General features: G+C 42.6%; 1 protein-coding gene across 1 annotated transcript in view; it reads left to right on the forward strand.

Annotated features, from left to right (window-relative positions):
• RAD21L1 (RAD21 cohesin complex component like 1) overlaps positions 1 to 18,814 on the forward strand; it is a 47,509-nt gene extending 28,695 nt beyond the window's left edge. Inside the window, exons 8-13 of the mRNA XM_073681034.1 lie at positions 7,034 to 7,147; positions 8,685 to 8,914; positions 16,048 to 16,147; positions 16,815 to 16,945; positions 17,556 to 17,633; positions 17,860 to 18,814. Of these exons, the coding sequence (XP_073537135.1) occupies positions 7,034 to 7,147; positions 8,685 to 8,914; positions 16,048 to 16,147; positions 16,815 to 16,945; positions 17,556 to 17,633; positions 17,860 to 18,048 (842 nt within the window). The 3' untranslated portion in view covers positions 18,049 to 18,814. The remainder of the gene's footprint in view (positions 1 to 7,033; positions 7,148 to 8,684; positions 8,915 to 16,047; positions 16,148 to 16,814; positions 16,946 to 17,555; positions 17,634 to 17,859) is intronic.
• The last annotated feature ends 1,177 nt before the right edge of the window (positions 18,815 to 19,991 follow it).

The following is a 19,991-nucleotide window of genomic DNA, read 5'->3' on the forward strand; positions in this document are numbered from 1 at the left end:
CTTTTAATACTGCTTTCTCATTAACTGAGTACTGTATTTGTTGGACTATAAGACGCACTTTTTTCCTCCAATTTTTTTTTTTAGAAAAGCAGGGGGTGCATCTTAAAGTCCGGATAATACACAGTTGGCGGCAGAGGAGCGGGTCACAGGCAGTAGCGCTGCTGCAGCTGTCACGTGTGCCCGCTGTTAAAGAAAATGAATATTAACTCCACATCCATGAGAGTGGAGAGGAGTAAATATTCATTTTCTTTATTAGCGCGCAGTGTCAGCCGCGGGTCCTGCTGCGGGTGGGCGATCACGTGTGCCCGCTACTAGAATGAATATTAACTCCTCTTCACTCCCATGGGCGTGGGAAAAAGTGAATAATAATTTTCTTTAACAGCGGGCACACTTGATCGCCGAGCCACGGCTAACAGTGTGCCGGCTATTAAAGAAAACTAATATTCACTCCTCTCCACGCCCATAGTCCCGGCGTGGGGAGCAGTGGCTATTCCAGCAGCTGACCTCAGCATGTGAGGGTGCATGGCAGTGACGTCATGTGCTGCTTACAGGCTGAGATCAGCTGCTGGCATCAGAACAGGATGCAGCACTTGAGCAGAAGGAAGGAAGGTGAGTAGAATTGTTTTTTTGTTTTTTTTTCATGTGTGCAGTGATGAGGGGGCCATGCATACCAGGATGAGGATGGGTATGAGGGGGCCATGCATACCAGGATGGGTATGAGGGGGCCATGCATACCAGGATGGGTATGAGGGGGCCATGCATACCAGGATGGGTATGAGGGGGCCATGCATACCAGGATGGGTATGAGGGGGCCATGCATACCAGGATGGGTATGAGGGGGCCATGCAAACTGGGGTTTACCAGGATGGGTATAAGGCGGACATATATACCAGGATGGGTATGAGGGGGCCATGCAAACTGGGGTTTACCAGGATGGGTATAAGGCGGACATATATACCAGGATGGGGATGAGGGGATGATGCATACCAGGATTAGGATGGGGGCCATGTATACCAGGTTGGGGATGAGGGGGCCATGTATACCAGGTTGGGGATGAGGGGGCCATGTATACCAGGTTGGGGATGAGGGGGCCATGTATACCAGGATAGGGGGACATATACACTGCTCAAAAAAATAAAGGAACACTTAAACAACAGAATATAACTCCAAGTAAATCAAACTTCTGTGAAATCAAACTGTCCACTAAGGAAGCGACACTGATTGACAGTCAATTTCACATGCTGTTGTGCAAATGGAATAGACAATAGATGGAAATTATTGGCAATTATCAAGACACACTCAATAAAGGAGTGGTTCTGCAGGTGGGGACCACAGACCACATCTCAGTACCAATGCTTTCTGGCTGATGTTTTGGTCACTTTTGAATGTTGGTTGTGCATTCACACTCGTAGTAGCATGAGACAGACTCTACAACCCACAGAAGTTGCTCAGGTAATGCAGCTCATCCAGGATGGCACATCAATGCGAGCTGTGGCAAGAAGGTTTGCTGTGTTTGTCAGCGTAGTGTCCAGAGGCTGAAGGCGCTACCAGGGGACAGGCCAATACACCAGGAGACGTGGAGGGGGTGTAGGAGGGCAACAACCCAGCAGCAGGACCACTACCTCCGCCTTTGTACAAGGAGGAGCACTGCCAGAACCCTGCAAAATGACCTCCAGCAGGCCACAAATGTGCATGTGTCTGCTCAAATGGTTAGAAACCGACTCCATGAGGGTGGTATGAGGGCCCGACATCCACAGATGGGGGTTGTGCTCACAGCCCAACACAGTGTAGGACGCTTGGCATTTGCCACAGAACACCAGGATTGGCAAAGTTGCCACTGGCGCCCTGTGCTCTTCACAGATGAAAGCAGGTTCACACTGAGCACATGTGACAGACGTGACAGAGTCTAGAGACGCCATGGAGAGCGATCTGCTGCCTGCAACATCCTTCGGCATGACCGGTTTGGCAGTGGGTCAGTAATGGTGTGGGGTGGCATTTCTTTGGAGGGCCGCACAGCCCTCCATGTGCTCGCCAGAGGTAGCCTGACTGCCATTAGGTACCGAGAAGACATCTTCAGACCCCTTGTGAGACCATATGCTGGTGCGGTTGGCCCTGGGTTCCTCCTAATGCAGGACAATGCCAGACCTCATGTGGCTGGAGTGTGTCAGTAGTTCCTGCAAGATGAAGGCATTGAAGCTATGGACTGGCCCGCCCGTCCACCAGACCTGAATCCGATTGAGCACATCTGGGACATCATGTCTCACTCCATCCACCAACGTCACGTTGCACCACAGACTGTCCAGGAGTTGGCGGATGCTTTAGTCCAGGTCTGGGAGGAGATCCCACAGGAGACCACCTGCAACCTCATCAGGAGCATGCCCAGGCATTGTAGGGAGGTCATACAGGCACGTGGAGGCCACACACAATACTGAGACTCATTTTGACTTTCTTTAAGGACATTACATCAAAGTTGGATCAGCTTGTTGTGTGTTTTTCCACTTTAATTTTGGGGGTGACTCCAAATCCAGGCCTCCATTGGTTAATAAATTTGATTTCCATTGATGATTTTTGTGTGATTTTGTTGTCAGCACATTCAACTTTGTACAGAACAAAGTATTCAATGAGAATATTTAATTCATTCAGATCTAGGATGTGTTATTTGAGTGTTCCCTTTATTTTTTTGAGCAGTGTGTATAACAGGATGGGGTATATTAGTATAGAATTGGGGTACATTACCCCTATAACAGTGTCAGCAGCAGACTACCCCCCCCCCCCCCCCACAACAGTGCACATTGTTTGCTTACATTTTTTTCCCCTATTTTCCTCCTCTAAAACCTAGGTGCGTCTTATGGTCCAAAAAATTTGTGCCAGTAGTAGGGTATAGGCTGCTGAGGAGGAGCCGACTTTTTTTTTCTTTAAGTGTATTTCTCAGTGACAGCAGCATATACACCCATGGTTTCCTGTATCTCCCAATGAAGGCTGTGAGAAAGGGATTTTATGAGTGCCAAAAATCCTCTTTTTGTTCTTATGTTCAGTCTTTTGAGCGTTTATTTAACATATTCGGGTTTACAAAGACGTCATGCAGTTTAACCCCTTTCTGACGTGGGGTGTACTAATACGTATCTGTGCCCTGGGCCTATTGGACCACATACATATTAGTATGCTCCGGCTGATTCTCACAGCTGACACCCGGTGCTATCTGCCAGGAGCTGTCCCACACCGCTCCCAGCACATTGACCCCCGAAATGCTGCTATGGAAGTCGATCGCAGCATTCCGGGAGCAAGAGGAGGTAAGCGACGCTTTCTTACCTGCTCACCAGCGTCCCGCGCTGTCTGTGCCGAGTCCCGGTGGTTGTCATGGTGACCCAATGTCGTCGTCATGACGACATCTGGGTCACTAAACACCAGGAAGTAAATTTGATAGTGCGTGAGCAAAGTAACTTCTGCATGCAGGCTGAGAGCCTGTATAGCACAAAGATGCTACTGCTGCATCTCTATGCTATACAAGTGATCAGCCTGCAAAAAATGAAAGTCCCATAGTGGGACAAAGTGTAAAAATTAATAAAGTGTCAGAAAGTGAAAAAAAAAAACCTAAAAATATACTGTACCCATAAATTAAATATTATGAAAAAAAACAATAAAAGTACACACACATATTTGGTTATAGTCTTATCCGGAACAACCTGACCTATAAAACTGTCCCACTAGTTAACCCCTATAGTGAGCACGGTAAACAAAAAACAAAGCAAAAAATGATGCTTTATCATCATACCGCCAAACAAAAAATGGAATAAAATGTGATCAAAAAGACGAATGTAAATAAAAATGGTACGGTTGAAAACGTCATCTTGTCCCGCAAAAAGATTGCACAGACCCGAAGAATAAAGTCGTCTAATCACTTATATCGCATGAGGAACGGCGTAAAAAATAAACTCTAGGGTTAGGGCTGTGCTAGGGTTAGGGCTGTGATTTTTTCAAAAGTAAAGAAAAAGAATAATGATGACGATTTGACGACTAGTGCTGTGCGCGAATGCTTGCTACTTGAGTTTGCGTCGGGTACTCGGGTATGCACCGAATATCGCGGGTGCTCTACTGACATGTTTGAGTCTCCGACCCATATGCTTCGCGGCCAAAAAAAACTTGCGGGGATTGCCTGCCATGTCCGAGCGATCCCCGTGTGGTTTTTTTTTTTTGGTGTCTAACAACTGTGAAACATGCAGGGTAGGGACTCAAGCATGTCACTCAAGCACCATGGTGCATACCCGAGTACCCAACGCAAACTTAAGTAGCGAGCACTTGCTCAAGACTAATGACGACGTATTCAATATGATGACCTAATGTTATCAAATTCTGTGTCGTACCTCTGGGTTCAAAATGTTCACTATACCCATTGATAAAATCCTTGAGGGGTGTAGTTTCCAAAATGGTGTCACTTGTGGGGTGTTTCCACTGTTTAGGCAGATCAGGGGCACTCCAAATGCAACATGGCGTCCGCTAATTATTCAAGCAAATTTTACATTCAAAAAGTCAAATGGCGCCCCTTCCCTTCCGAACCCTGCCGTGCGCCCAAACAGTGGTTTTCTCCCACATATGGGGTATCTGCGTGCTTAGAAGGAATTGCGCAACAAATTTTGGGGTCCATTTTTTTCCTGTTATTGTTGCGAAAATAAAAAAATTTGGGTCTAAAGTAACATTTTTGTGATAAAAGTTAAATGTTAATTTTTTTTTCTTACACCTTCCAAAAATTCATGTGAAGAACCTGAAGGGTTAATAAACTTCTTGAATGTGGTTTTGAGCACCTTGAGGGGTGCAGTTTTTAGAATGGTGTCACTTTTGGGTATTTTCTGTCATAAAGGCCCCTCAAAGTCACTTCAAATGTGATTTGGTCCCTAAAAAAAAATGGTTGATTTTGTTGGAAAAATGAGAAATCTCTGGTCAACTTTTAACCCTTATGACTTCCTAACAAAAAAATTTTTTAGTTCCAAAAGTGCTGATGTAAAGTGGAAAATGTTATTTATTAACTATTTTGTGACATATCTCTCTGATTTAAGGGCATAAAAATTCAAAGTTTAAAAATTGCGAAATTTTCAAAATGTTTGCCAAATTTCTGATTTTTTTTCACAAATAAACGCAATTTATATCCAAGAAATGTTACCACTATCGTGAAGTACAATGTTTTTCGTGACATAATCTCAGAATCAGGGGGATCCGTTGAAGCGTTCCAGAGTTATTACCTCATAAAGTGACAGTGGTCAGAATTGTAAAAATTGGCCTGGTCATTAACGTGCAAACCACCTTCGGGGGTAAAGTGGTTAAAGAAGTGAGCTGACCATTCTTTGCGTTTTCCGTTCTGTACTTTACAATAAAAAAAGACCTCACAAAAACTGGAAAAATGTTAAAAAAAAAAAAAAAAGCAGCAGCAAAAAACTTAGCGAAAAAAAAAAAAAGCTAAAAAAGACAATGGTTGAGTCACTGCAAAAGTACAAGGAGGGCCTTGTTGATTTTCTTGAAAAATATAACGTTACAGGTTATGGACACTAGATTTCGTTATGGGGCATTGATCCAGGGAACTAGTCTGATTGCCGTATATGAAGTTGGGAATTAATTTTTCCCCTAATATGGGGCAATTAGCATCTGCCTTATGGGGTGTTTGTCTTCCTCTGGATCTACATGTTAGGGTGAAGGTTAAACTCGATGGACTTAAGTCTACTTTCAACCTTAAAAACTATGAAACTATAACACTTCAGGAAAAAGCATCTTTCTCTAAAAAACATGGCGCCAACCTGGAAAAGACATCGTGCGCACATATGTTTAGGCTGTGTTCACTTGAAGTTTTTTGAGGTGTTCAAAGCCACAAGTATTTCAATCAAGAAACGCTCCATTTTAAGGAATGTTTTTGGAGTCCCAAAACGTTTCCTCAACTTGTTTTGAAGAGTTTTGTTTTGTTTTTTAGCATTCTTTGCAGCCTTTTGATTTGAGAGTGTCTAGTTTGGAGAGGTTTCCTTCAGGATTCGCTTCAAAAAAGGGACATGCACTTTTTTTTTCTTCCAGTAGGCATTTTTCAAAACTTCTTCAGGAAAAAAAAAAATCCTCATATGACCGGCAAAGTTGGTTTCCCATAAAAGTGCTTATGAATAATTCTCAAGCCTTTTTGAGGAGAACTTTTAATCCAAAAAAACTCTATGTATGAACATAGATGGGCTATATTCACTCTGAATTTTTTGCCATTTTTGACTCAAATTCTGCCTAACTCATAAAATTCACTTAATATCTTTTACTAACAAGCTTGCCATTTATTTAAATGTGAAAAGACACTTGTGGTGTACATATTGCCTTTTTTTCATGCTTTTATTAACACTTATTAGAAAAAGCATCATATCAATTCTTTAGCATATTTAAATTACCACAAAAGAAGTTTTGTTTTGTTTTTTTCTGCAGTTTTCATGGAGGTTTTTGTTTACATTTTTGCAATGGAAACACTACAAAAATACACCTTATTGGTACACCCAATATTAAAAATGTATCAAAAATTACCCTGAAAAAAAAAAAAAAAAGCTTTCTTACAAAACTGTGCCAAAAATCATGTACCATTAAAGAAGTAGATTTTTTTTCTGGCTGAAAAAAAAACATTGTGTGAACATGGTTTACACTGGGGTCCCTTACTTGGATTTCCACCAGTGGAGCCAAAATGGAGAAGATTCCTGTACCAAATAAAGAAAAATCAGGATCAATATGGAAACTCTTTCATTTAGGAATTATTCTAGCACCCGGATATGTCCTTAGTGCCGCACTCTGTGTATGCGTCTAATGAAGGCTCCAGAGCGGAGAAGAAACAGAACGGTTTTACATTTTATGGAAGTTAAAAGTTAAAGCAATAATCTCCAAGAACACATCAGTGTAATGGAATAGCTCCTAGATGAAAGCGCTCCATTCTGATTCTGATTTTCCTTCATATTCACAGATCGATGACTACCTCAGGTCTGTTGTTGCTCTGTAGAAAAAAAAATGGTTCATTAACAATATCTTCATGCAGATCATTTGGATGAAACCCTCGAGTCACCTTTAGAAGATGCTGCAGCTGCAAACACCACCACCCTGGTCTCTAATGAAGAAATTGGCTTTGTCCTGGAGCCTGTCGATGATTCAGGTACAGACTAGTGTGAATAAAAAAGCATAAGCTGTCATGCATTATGTGATTTGTTTACTATGCTTTAAAAGTACGATCTAAAATCAACATTGAACAATAAGCGCATGGAGAAACGTTAATTACCATTCTCACCAAATTTCTAAGAGTGGTTAGAAGGTGAATCACGGCCTGACAGATTTTATTAATTTAGGATATAAATTAATGTAAATCATATTGTAAAGACCACCATACACATTAGATGGCTGTCCACCAGCAATCATCTCTAACTGCTCCCCATTAGCCGCAGTTCTTGTCCGGCCGAACGCTACACCGTTCTCTATGAGAGAGCCATCGCCAACTCATCTCCGGGAGAGTCCAAAATTAGAACTCCCGGATCAATATTTCTCCCAACACTAAATTGGATATTGACAAGTTCGGCCGACATTGGTCCAATGTGTATGGGGGTGTGGAAGCTTTAATTTCTGTAAAATTACACAGGGGCGGACATACCATTGGTGCAACAGGAACTCAAGAGGTAAGAGGGTCACTTCCAGTTTCCAGCCATGAAAAAACGTCTCCGTTATTGTACTGCAAAGGGCCCATATACTGTTCTTGCACAGGGACCCTCCTCTGTCTGTGTTTGCCCCTAGAATTACAGCTTGTGGCCCAAGATATGGCAAATTTATAGAGAAGTGACTGCCTCTTTATAAATTTAGGGCAACTTACTCCAGTGGGCTTCACATAAAACACCAGTCTCAGTAAATTCCCCCATAGGTGGGAATTTACTTTCTGATATATGCCAAATTATAGTTGTAAAAAAAAAATCACAAATTTTGTTGCAAATGAACATTCACACAAAAAAAGTAACTTTTTTGTGCTTCCTTACTAGTGATATGATAGGGTATAAATTGTTGTGGTTAAGCTAATGAAGGCAAATCTCTTGTGTTGACAGATTTACCCTAATTTACGCAACATGTTGGCATAAATTGTGGTGCATCTGTTTATAACAGGCATAGATTTGTTATTCTGGAGCCAAAAGTTGCTCCAAACTTATTAAAATGTGAGTGCCTCCTAATAAATTTGGCACAGTGTAGTCAACCACACTTAGAAGTGGCACATTAAGTCCCATTATTAGTAAATTCCTACCATAATCTCTGTACTACACATTATTAGGCCATGTTCACATGTTCAGCATTTGGTCAGTATTTTACATCAGTATTGTAAGCCAAAACCAGGAGTGAGTGATAGAAACACGTCACAACTTCTGTATTTACTATACTTTTCCTCTGATTGTTCCACTCCTGGTTTTGGCTTACAAATACAGATATAAAATACTGAACGTGTGAACATGGCCTTAGGGTAATAAGGCTATGGAATGTAAACACTCATGTTCACACAGTGTGACTGGAAATCTATCATTTACCCGACCACACATTTTACTCGAAATCCCAGTATTCATGGCGATCACATTCTCATCTGACCATTTTTTCTGCAATGCAGTAAAGTAAGAAATTAAATTACACCAAATGCTTTCTAAAGATCTTTCTTCATGTTTAAGTATTAGAAAAGAAAAAACGGAGGAAAAGGAAGCGTAAGTTAATGGTGGATGATTTAAAGGAGATCCCAAGCATTCGCATGCAGGAGCAGCTGAAGGATACATCTGACACCGTCACAACTTTGGAAATTGCTCCCCCAACTCAGCTCCTCATGGATTGGAAGCAGATCGGAGGCGTGCAGTGGCTGCTTTCTCACCCCAGTCAGCCCATAATCCATGCTGACCTGTTACTGGTAAGCAGCCTCTGCTCCCAACATTTAAGGTTTTTTTTTTCCATTGCTCTTACTGTGGTCCTATGTTTAAAACTGGCCAATATCCTTGGAGCATCTGCATGAAGATTGCATGTTCCCCTGAGTTTTTGCCAGATTCTTCCAGGTTCATTTTCCTTCCACACTGCAAAAACAAGCAGAAGGGAGAATTGACCTTTGCTTGCTTCAGTTGAATTGTCAATCAATCAAAGTCGTCTCTGATTCCGTCTCAGCGCATCATCTTCCGGAGAATGCTGTTCTACACGTCCAAGCTAAAGTTTTCCTTCCGAAGAACAAAATGTTGAATTTGCAAACCAGCATCCAATCCCTGAGCCGCCCTTCTCCTCTTCCTCTCAGCTTCTGTATGACCATCCTAGGCAAGATGGTGGTGGCCATCGAGGCAATTCCATTTTCTCAGTTGCACACCAGACCTATGCAGCAGGGCCTGATTTCCCAATGGGTCAAGTGTGTCCTTCCCTGGATTGACCACATGTTGTGCACATGCCCCTGTCCGTTTGATTTTCTTGTGCTCCATGTCAGGCTTTGCAGGTAGCCCTGCGCGCTGCCATGTAATGAACTTCCTAGGTCTATTTAAGCAATACCAAGACTTACACCTGGGTCTTGGTATTGCTTTAAAACTTGCTAGTAGCTATCTTAGTTGTCTTTATGGCACCCGTTCATTGGTCCCGTCAGGTCTTGCGTCCAAACCCCCCACAAAACTGGACCATAGTGGTGCCGGCAGAGCGAACGTGTGCTCTGTTGTGCATCATTTTCTGGTGTGTACGCCTACTTGAGACGGACACACAGACGTAGTCTATGCCTGTGTTCCCCAATGAGTTGCTCGAGAAAAGAGGATTTTTGAACTTGCCATACCCTTTTTTTTTTCCTGTTGCCCCACTGGGCATGTGTGTATTTGTAATTTTTTCCACTAACTGAATAGCTTGGATGCCAGTATGTGGGTTGTAGCCTGCTGAGAAAGAGACAACTTATTTTTTTTAGGGTTGTAATTCTTAGTGTCAGCCTCCTGGTGGCAGCAACATACAACTATTGTTTCCTGTGTCCCCAGAGATGGGTACGAGAAAGGGAATTTACAGTAAGTCCAAAAAATTCTCTTATTCCCCTACATTTGAAGTTGTGAATTTATAGGGGTCCAATCAATGAGAACCCTGACCGATCCCAAGAAAGGGACTGCCAGAGATAGCCGAGTACAAAGCTCATCTTTTTTCAGGCAGTCTTATAGATAATGAGTCCGCAAGTACCTATCCTTAGGTCTTTTTGCAACTTCATTTTATTCTTTTGACTTTTTGCAGCATGACAGAAGTAGCTCTATAGTTAGATTATGCATAAAACTTTTATATGATTCTCCTGAGGCCACTGCACAACACTTTTATATAAGAGATATATACAGGGAGCAAAAAAAGCTGCTTTCAAATCACTATAGTTTTTCACGCTGTCTGAAGAGCAAAAATATCTCTTCCTCTTCTCTGCTGTATTCATGATATGTCAAGGAACTCCTCTGAATGTATAGAGCTTTACAATACAGTATAAAGAATGGGAGGAATAGTGGTTTTGTGTGGTCCTGTATTTATCTGACCATTATTTACTGCCGTATCTCAAGGGCTTTCCATTTACACTTTATTCCCCAGTGTGATGTGTTTAATTTAATGTTCTATAATGGAAATGTTTTTTTCCAGCAGCCATAGTACAACACTTTGTTTGCCTGATTTCATTCTTGTCACAATAACTACATGATATTTGCGTGAATCACTTTTGCATGCAACAGGAAAAATATGTCTTTGTACCGTGTTAGTCTGTAGATAGAAAAATATTTAGATTTGAGTGTTCTCAGTGGTTGATACCTTTTTTAATGGCATCATCTTTCCACCATCTCATTCATCCCCACCATCTGACCTCTCTCCTCTAACCACATATCCAAAAATATCTCTCGGATCCGCACATTCCTCAACCACAAATTTGCAAAAACACTAGTGCACTCCCTCATCATCTCCCGCCTTAACTACTGCAACCTCCTGCTCTGTGGCCTCCCTTCTAAAACTCTCGGACTCCTCCAGTCTATCCTAAACTCTGCTGCCTGACTATTCCACCTATCCCCCCGCTATTCCCCGGTCTCTCCTCTCTGCCAATCCCTTCACTGGCTCTCCCTTACCCAGAGACTTCAGTTCAAAATCCTAAACACGGCAGACAAAGCCATCCACAACCTGTCTCCTCCATACATCTGTGACCTAGTCTCCCGGGACTTACTTGCAAGCAACCTCCGATCCTCACAAGATCTCCTTCTCTACTCCCCTCTTATCTCCTCTTCCCACAATCGCATACAAGATTTCTCCTGTGCATCCTCCCTTTCTCTGGAACTCTCTACCCCAACATATCAGACCCTCGCCTACCGTGGAAACCTTCAAAAGGAACCTGAAGACCCACCTCTTCCGACAAACCTACAACCTGCAGTAACCACCGCTCCACCATACCGATGCAAGACCAGCTCTACCCTCACCTACTGTATCCTCACCCATCCCTTGTAGATTGTGAGTCCTCGCGGGCAGGGTCCTCTCTCCTCCTGTACCAGTCACCTTCACATTTTCTTAAAGATCATTGTAATTGTTTTTGTATGTATACCCCTTTTTTCACATGTAAAGCGCCATGGAATAAATGGCGCTATAATAATAATAACTGAAAATATGGTAACAAATTGCAAGATTTAGAGACTACTCATGTCTCTTCATCAGGCATACTACTGAGTAGTCTTGAAAGCTTGCAATTTGTTACCATCTTTTCAGGTAACCATTAAAAGGTATCGACCACTGAGGACTCTCAAATCTAAATATTTTTGCATGCAACACATTTCAGTAAGGGTCTTTTCCTTATGATCATTTGCCCCCCTCATCATTTGCAGGCAGCACATTCCCCAGTAAAGGATGTACTTCTATTAAAAATGAATATCTTCCAGCATAAAAGAAAAAACAACTGAAAATGAGTTCCAAATTAATATGTATTCAGGTTATAATGGGGCACTGCCATAAATAAACACTATATGGAACGCAAGTTTATAGAAATGTCTATCATGGTTATAGGTACAAAAGTGGCCAGTTTTTGCTCTAATTTTTCTCCAGATTATTCACTTTTTTTCTATAAATCCGCTATACTTTTCCAGAGATATGAGCTTTTTTATTTAGTACTGATTTTTATAATCTTTACCAAGTGGAAGTGGCTCTCAGGATTCTCTGGGTTTCATGTCTTTAAACTACTCTGCATTATGGTACTGTCAGCAGTGCCCCTGTGAAGACCCGGGGTTTTCCGTGGGTGTAACGCTACTCAGACAACACAGGGTGATGGTAAAACAGTGTGGCTATACTTTATTGAACCACAAAGTAGACATAAACACAGAACAGTCCCAGCAAATACCCAAGATTTTATAACATTACACAGCCTCACCTTACCTTCTCTGCCCGCCTGGTATAGAACAGCTGCGACTTTGAGGTAGTCGGCCCTAGAAGTCTGCAACCAGTGGCCCCCTGCTTCTGGCGGGCCCCCACAGAGAGAAGGTAGCGGCAAGCTTAGGAAGCTAGCAGTCCATCGAGGTACAAGGCCAGGAGACCCGAGGGTCCCACCCTGGCATCTCCGAGAGTTTCCATGGGGCCAGATGACCGGTGGTCTCAATCTGGCTTCTCCAAATGTCTCTGGGGGTTGCAGCCGACCGGTGGGTCCCTCCTGGTAACCCCAAACAACATATCCATGGGGCCAGATGCCTTCTTCGTCCCAACCCTGGTCTCCCCAAAATGTATCCATGTCTTTCTGCTGGTCAAATGGAGCAGATCTGTATCTTTCCAGTCAGGGCTGCACCCTTAGGCTAGAACCATGTAGAATACAAATCTGTGTCTCTTTGGGTAATGCCATGCAATCCATCTACTGTCTTGAAGGATGTCTCTCATTCTCCTTGTAAAGTCTTTCTGATGCTCCTTGATTCTCTGTCCCAAGTATGAGTGCTACAAAAACACGTCCCTTCTTCTTCTCTGGGCTCAGCCCCCTGAATGGCCGAACTTCTCTCACCCTCCTCCCCCAAAGCTAAGTGTGCATTAGTGGAGGTATCTTTCTCCTGTGACCTCATCACCTGGGTCTACATGTGAGACTCCCTTTGGTGAAGGCTCCGCCGGATCTTCTTTCAACACTTACACAACGGGCCTACACGATTTTTTGAACAATGGTTAGAGGCTCATGAGATTATTGGAATGCTGGACACTTTACAAGTTAAATTAGTGTACATAAACTGACAAGTAAGCAGAACATTAATAAAACACAGCCAGCAATCTCTAATAAAACACATTAAGGTATTTCTCTTGGATTAACAAATCTAATAGTCTGGCTAATTAAGATTTTACGCTGTATCATCACAGCCCCCATAGTAAGACCATAAATATTAGCATGTTGTGCACACTAAATTAAAAGACTGTAATCTGTGAAACTCCGCCCCCACTACTGATTGGCAGCTTTTTGCCTATGCACAGTGTGGCAGCTTCCTGTGTAATCAGTGGTGGGGGCGGGGTTATACAGCATTCAGAGAACTGCTACATCTACAGCAGAGAAAACAGGGATTCTGTCAAAACTGCAGCAAACAGCCCAGTACTTGACACATTTCTGAAATCAGGGTCTCTGCCTCTACATCATTCTGCTCTCAGATTACATAGCAAAAATCTACTGGCAGATTACCTTTAAATGGGGGAAGGAGACCACAACAGGAATAAAACTGTTGGTAACTAAAGCAGACACTTAGTGGACGACAAGGGCAGCAGAGTATCAAGAGCAGGCGGCCTGTGTGCAACGATTAGAGCCCAAGAGCCAACAAGACAGAGGAATATCCCAGGTAACTAAAGTAACATCTGTATATCATCAATGGCAAACATCCTGGATATGTATAGTTTCTATCAATGTAGCTGTTAATATATACCTTAATAATGTACATATTATCTTCTGTAGGGTGTGCGCTCCAAATAATGCCATGTTCACATGTAAATTATTGCGCAGAAGGTAACTCGGTGGCTGCTTGTTTAGCACTGTTACTTGCTGGGGTTCTTGATCCAAATCCCTCCAACAACTACATCTGCAAGTCATCTGTATGCTCTTCCCCTGTTTTCGTGGGTTTCCTCTGGGTTCTCCACTTTTCTCCCAGACTCCAAATACATAATTCATAATTCTAGAGTATTTAGATTGTGAGTCCAATGGGCACAGTGATGAAAAATGTCTGCAAAGCCCTGCAGAATATGATGGTGCTATGTAAGCAAGCATAATAAATATAAGGATAAAGCAAACTAGTGTGTATGTGGGTTTATGTGAGTATTGTAACAGTAATGTACAGTACAGACAAAGTTTGAACACACCTTCTCATTTAAAAGATTTTTCTGTATTTTCATGACTATGAAAATTGTACATTCACACTGAAGGCATCAAAACTATGAATTAACACATGTGGAATTATATACTTAACAAAAAAGTGTGAAGCAACTGAAAACATGTCTTATATTCTAGGTTCTACAAAGTAGCCACCTTTTGCTTTGATGACTGCTTTGCACACTCTTGGCATTCTCTTGATGAGCTTCAAGAGGTAATCACCGGAAATGGTCTTCCAACAATCTTGAAGGAGTTCCCAGAGATGCTTAGCACTTTTTGGCCCTTTTGCCTTCACTCTGCGGTCCAGCCCACCCCAAACTATCTCTATTGGGTTCAGGTCTGGTGACTGTGGAGGCCAGGTCATCTGGCATAGCACCCCATCACTCTCCTTCTTGGTCAAAAGCCCTTACACAGCCTGGAGGTGTGTTTGGGGTCATTGTCCTGTTGAAAAATAAATGATGGTCCAACTAAACGCAAACCGGTTGGAATAACATGCCGCTGCAAGATGCTGTGGTAGCCATGCTGGTTCAGTATACCTTCAATTTTGAATAAATCCCCAACAATGTCACCAGCAAAGCACCCCCACACCATCACACCTCCTCCTCCATGCTTCACGGTGGGAACCAGGCATGTAGAGTCCATCCGTTCACCTTTTCTGCGTCGCACAAAGACACGGTGGTTGGAACCAAAGATCTCAAATTTGGACTCATCAGACCAAAACACAGATTTCCACTGGTCTAATGTCCATTCCTTGTGTTCTTTAGCCCAAACAAGTCTCTTCTGCTTGTTGCCTGTCCTTAGCAGTGGTTTCCTAGAAGCTATTTTACCATGAAGGCCTGCTGCACAAAGTCTCCTCTTAACAGTTGTTGTAGAGATGTGTCTGCTGCTAGAACTCTGTGTGGCATTGACCTGGTCTCTAATCTGAGCTGCTGTTAACCTGCGATTTCTGAGGCTGGTGACTCGGATAAACTTATCCTCAGAAGCAGAGGTGACTCTTGGCCTTCCTTTCCTGGGGCGGTCCTCATGTGAGCCAGTTTCTTTGTAGTTCTTGATGGTTTTTGCAACTGCACTTGGGGACACTTTCAAAGTTTGCCCAATTTTTCGGACTGACTGACCTTCATTTCTTAAAGTAATGATGGCCACTCGTTTTTCTTTACTTAGCTGCTTTTTTCTTGCCATAATACAAATTCTAACAGTCTATTCAGTAGGACTATCAGCTGTGTATCCACCAGACTTCTGCACAACACAACTGATGGTCCCAACCCCATTTATAAGGCAAGAAATCCCACTTATTAAACCTGACAGGGCACACCTGTGAAGTGAAAACCATTTCCGGTGACTACCTCTTGAAGCTCATCAAGAGAATGCCAAGAGTGTGCAAAGCAGTCATCAAAGCAAAAGGTGGCTACTTTGAAGAACCTAGAATATAAGACATATTTTCAGTTGTTTCACACTTTTTTGTTAAGTATATAATTCCACATGTGTTAATTCATAGTTTTGATGCCTTCAGTGCGAATGTACAATTTTCATAGTCATGAAAATACAGAAAAATCTTTAAATGAGAAGGTGTGTCCAAACTTTTGGTCTGTACTGTAAATAATCTGTACTTCTGTACTTATTTCTTACTGTTCTTGTACAAGTAGCCATTGTTTGCTATGAGTGAACACCTCTGCTGTGTAAGGTGAAACTGACACTGTTATGTATACAACTCCATACAGCTTTTTTCACGAATCCAGAAGATGGATATCTCCAGACCATTGCAGGAAGAACCGACAGAGTCTGCAACTGAAACACCTCGCCATGAGCAAGAAGAGATGGGTATGACTGCAGATAAAACGCCACTGCGTCTTAGAATAGCAGCGCATCCAGGGGTCATATATAAAGTGCAGGTGCAGAGCCACTCTGTCCTGGTACAGGGACAAACAATCCAAATAGAAAACACTTTAGAAAACGCAGCACTGAAAAATAGTAGTATCCAAACATGCGGCGTGTTTATTTAATCAAAAAGCACATGCTTTTCTATTTTGATGTACCTTGTTAGGGTTGGAGTAAGTAATATGGCAGGCTCTACGGTTGTTGTTACGTGCAAGTTTTAATATGTAAAAAGGGATTTTTATAAAACTATAGCACCCATATATACTTTATATGTCAGCAGATTGTTCGGCCTGAAGATATCTCACCCCACTCTCCCATACACAGGAGCACTCGCTCTGCTGAACATTCCTGTATTCTCTATTACAGAGCCGCTGTCGGACATCTCTGGCAGTGGATTATCGCTGGAGAGCAAAGGATTGGTAGTCCGAATTCGGACATGCCAGATACTTTCCTCATCTGTCCGGGCCACCAATACCCATAATAATGTGGAAATTATTTTTATTCTAAGATCTATTGATTCAAAAGTACTTTGTTCTTGGGACAACCCTTTTTAAGATTGTGTACCTATAAAATCATAATTTTACTTCTTTGCGCTTATCTGTGTCCATAGACTTACCGCAGCCGGAGGTAGCCAAAGTATCCGATGTCAGCTCCTCCATTGCTGAAGAGCCTTTATATACAGAGCTAGACTCAAAAGATTATAATCAAGCACCAAGTGATACGGACCACTCTGTGCACGAGGTAAAGACTTGGTTCTGTGCATAATCATCAACACATCTGACCACTGGAGAATACTAGTATGAATCCCTCTAGGCATGGTGCTGGGGGTCAGAGATAAAACACTATTCACTGTTTTGCTTTTTGCATTGGTTACACATGTAAGGTGGTGAAAGCTACTACCATAGTGAGCACTGGGATCATTACCTACCTACCTAGCCCCAACTTCTGATTACTAACCGTGTTACTAACCTGTCTGCGTTGTTATAGGAGTATGTTGATGATTTGTTGGGTAATTCTCAAGGATGTCTGGATGAAGAACTTAGTGTAAGTATTGGGGACCAAAGATTAATCTAAATTATTATTCTGGAAACTCAATAGTGTGGAAACACGAGTATTAAGGTGGCTTTATACTCAGAGTTCTTTGGTAAAAAAAAAAAAAGTAGCCACTGCCAAAGCCAGAAGAGAATTCAAGGAATGGGGAATCTTAGGAAGGACGTACACTTCTTCCTTCTGGAATCTCTTCTGGCATTTGGCCTAAGTACTGAATAAAAAGCCGCAGTGTGAAATCACCTTAAATTAGTATTCAATATTGCTTTATCGGTGGCTATTTTCCTTGTTGTTATTTTCTCAGGGACTGACACATCAAGTCCAAAACGTTGATGAGCAGCATTGGAACAAACGAACACAAAACCTCCTCCATGGCCTGCGAGTAAGAACTATGAGCAATGAGACAAGTAGGAGACTTGTATGGCCCTTATGTTCTAGTGCAAGCCAAACCTCAATTGTAATTGATCTTGTCCCTATAGGGAAAACATAGCTTTTTCCATGGACAGATAATATAGCAGTAATACAGAACATAGCATTGCTAACGAGTTCGATTTTAGAACAAGTGAAGAGTCCGGTGTAACAATTATTCCATTTCCTTTGTTGCGCAGAACCTGAACCAGTCCGGTGAAGGCACCTTCAGTTTTCACAATCTCTGTAGCAACGACAAGCGGAAACAGGTGTCAACCAAATTCTACAGTTTCTTGATGCTAAAGAAACAGTCTGCCATCCAGATGACACAGAGCGATCCATACGGCGATATCACGGTCATTCCAGGACCTCGATTCCACACTCTGTGATCGCAGGCATTCACTAAGGGCAAACACTATTTATTTCCAAATATCTGTTTGTCTCTTTTACTTATTAACTTATTTTAATTATAAATGTGTTTAAGTCTAAGGTTATGTACCCCATCACCACAAACTTACGCACACTACACTTTCATTTTGCAATAATATCAAGCCACATTACCAAGGTTATATACATATTACATAGAGGCCTGTTATGAAAATGTAATATTAGTTTAACCTACAAGCGTTTTTATCACATGGATTTTCCCAACAAATGCCGAATCGCTGATGCACAAAAGTAGCACATTGAGTGACTACAGGTTTGTAATAGAAGTCCACTTTGTCATGTGGTTTAACCTTAACTGAGATCACATGGTTTATTATTATAATTTTATCACTTGGCCCTGAAGTGCAGATGTCCAGATATATGGGGTAGAGAGCAACTCGTTCATACGAACAATTCCAAATTTGTCGCCAGTATGAAATTAATTTAATTAATTTTTAGGACACTGTGTCCTTGTGTGTTTTTGTTAGTCATGCTCATCCCATTCTATAAACTGATGCCTGCTATTAGTTATAGGATTTGGTCATCACATGATGATATTATCTGCTTATAAAGTGACCGCTATTCTGTGGGTCATCCAGCTACACACCGCAGATGGATGAGCATCATTATATCATGGTGCAATCACTGACTGTGCTAATATCGGCTCAGCTCCACATATATTAGTTGCCCCAGTAGAGTACATTTACTTAACCAGAACATATTCTACGTACCCGAAGAACATCCTAGGCTTCCTGCATTAGTTATATTGTGTTGTCAACTATTTATTTACCTATGTTCAATAAATTATTACACCTCTGTCCTGGAGTTGTTATAGATGCCATGTTTGTTTTGCCTACCAACATCCGCCATTGCATCTTAGTAAGTTATGGTCCCTGGGTCTGGTCCATTGCACTGACGGCCATCTCTATAGTCCCTTGGTTCTGTCCAGTAAGAAAGTAAAGTCACTGGATTTTCATTTCACTTTCACGTCCTAAAGAATCAATTTGGGTTATGGCTGTGTGGCGCCCCTGTGGGTTCAGTCGCCACAGAGGTACTGCACCTCACCCAGAGGTGTGGCATCTCCTCTCAGGTATGTATGGAGTGCTGCCCGGGACCCTAACACCTGCACTCAACACTACACTACTCCAGACCGGCTGGAAGGGCATTGTGCACTGCTTTCTGCTGGCCCCGTCCCCGGCTGGAGTGGGGGGAACCAAAAGTGAGGGGGAACCAAGTAGTGGGTGTGGGTGGAGGACGCAGAACAGGGGAGCACTTGAAGATATAGATATAGATAGATATATATATATATATATATATATATATATATATATATATAGGGAAGCCATCTTTTTGGAAGGAGCTGAAGAGTGAGTCAAAGGAGGAGAAGTGGAGGGAGCAGAGGCTCTTCAGGAGCTCTGCTCGGGAGACAGGCTTGGCCTGTCATGCCCAAGACTGAGAGAGGAGTGGGAGCAAGGGAGGAAGGCTCCAGGAACTGAAGGGATCCCAGGGGGAACGATGAGTGCAGGACGGCACCCGTACACCCGAATCTGCCAGGCGGTAGAGGGATCAGGCCGCAAGAAGGGAACCGGTCCCTGGACTAGCCGAGTTACTTTAGGTCTCAGCTAGAAAACCGGAGGCTTCTGCACTTTCAAGGTGCAGTTGCCACATCCACACCTAAGCCGCTGAAAAGGGCACCAATCAAGGTCCGGGAACTTCAAGTTACCAAGAGGGATCTCCAGGTACTCGATCGGGACTTTGTATGGCGGGGCGCAGGGCAGGAGAGAGAGACCCAGCGTGGGAAGTCGACTAAGAAAGGAACATACAGAGAGGGGTCCCGTTAAGTGCTCTTGAGATAATTGAGGGAGTGCTGAACCCCTGCCTGGTGAACGCAGCGCGGCATGGGAGA

This window comes from Phyllobates terribilis, unplaced genomic scaffold (assembly GCF_046119375.1).
Source record: "Phyllobates terribilis strain yellow unplaced genomic scaffold, ASM4611937v1 Scaffold_5__5_contigs__length_657084704, whole genome shotgun sequence".
NCBI classification, from domain to species: domain Eukaryota; kingdom Metazoa; phylum Chordata; class Amphibia; order Anura; family Dendrobatidae; genus Phyllobates; species Phyllobates terribilis.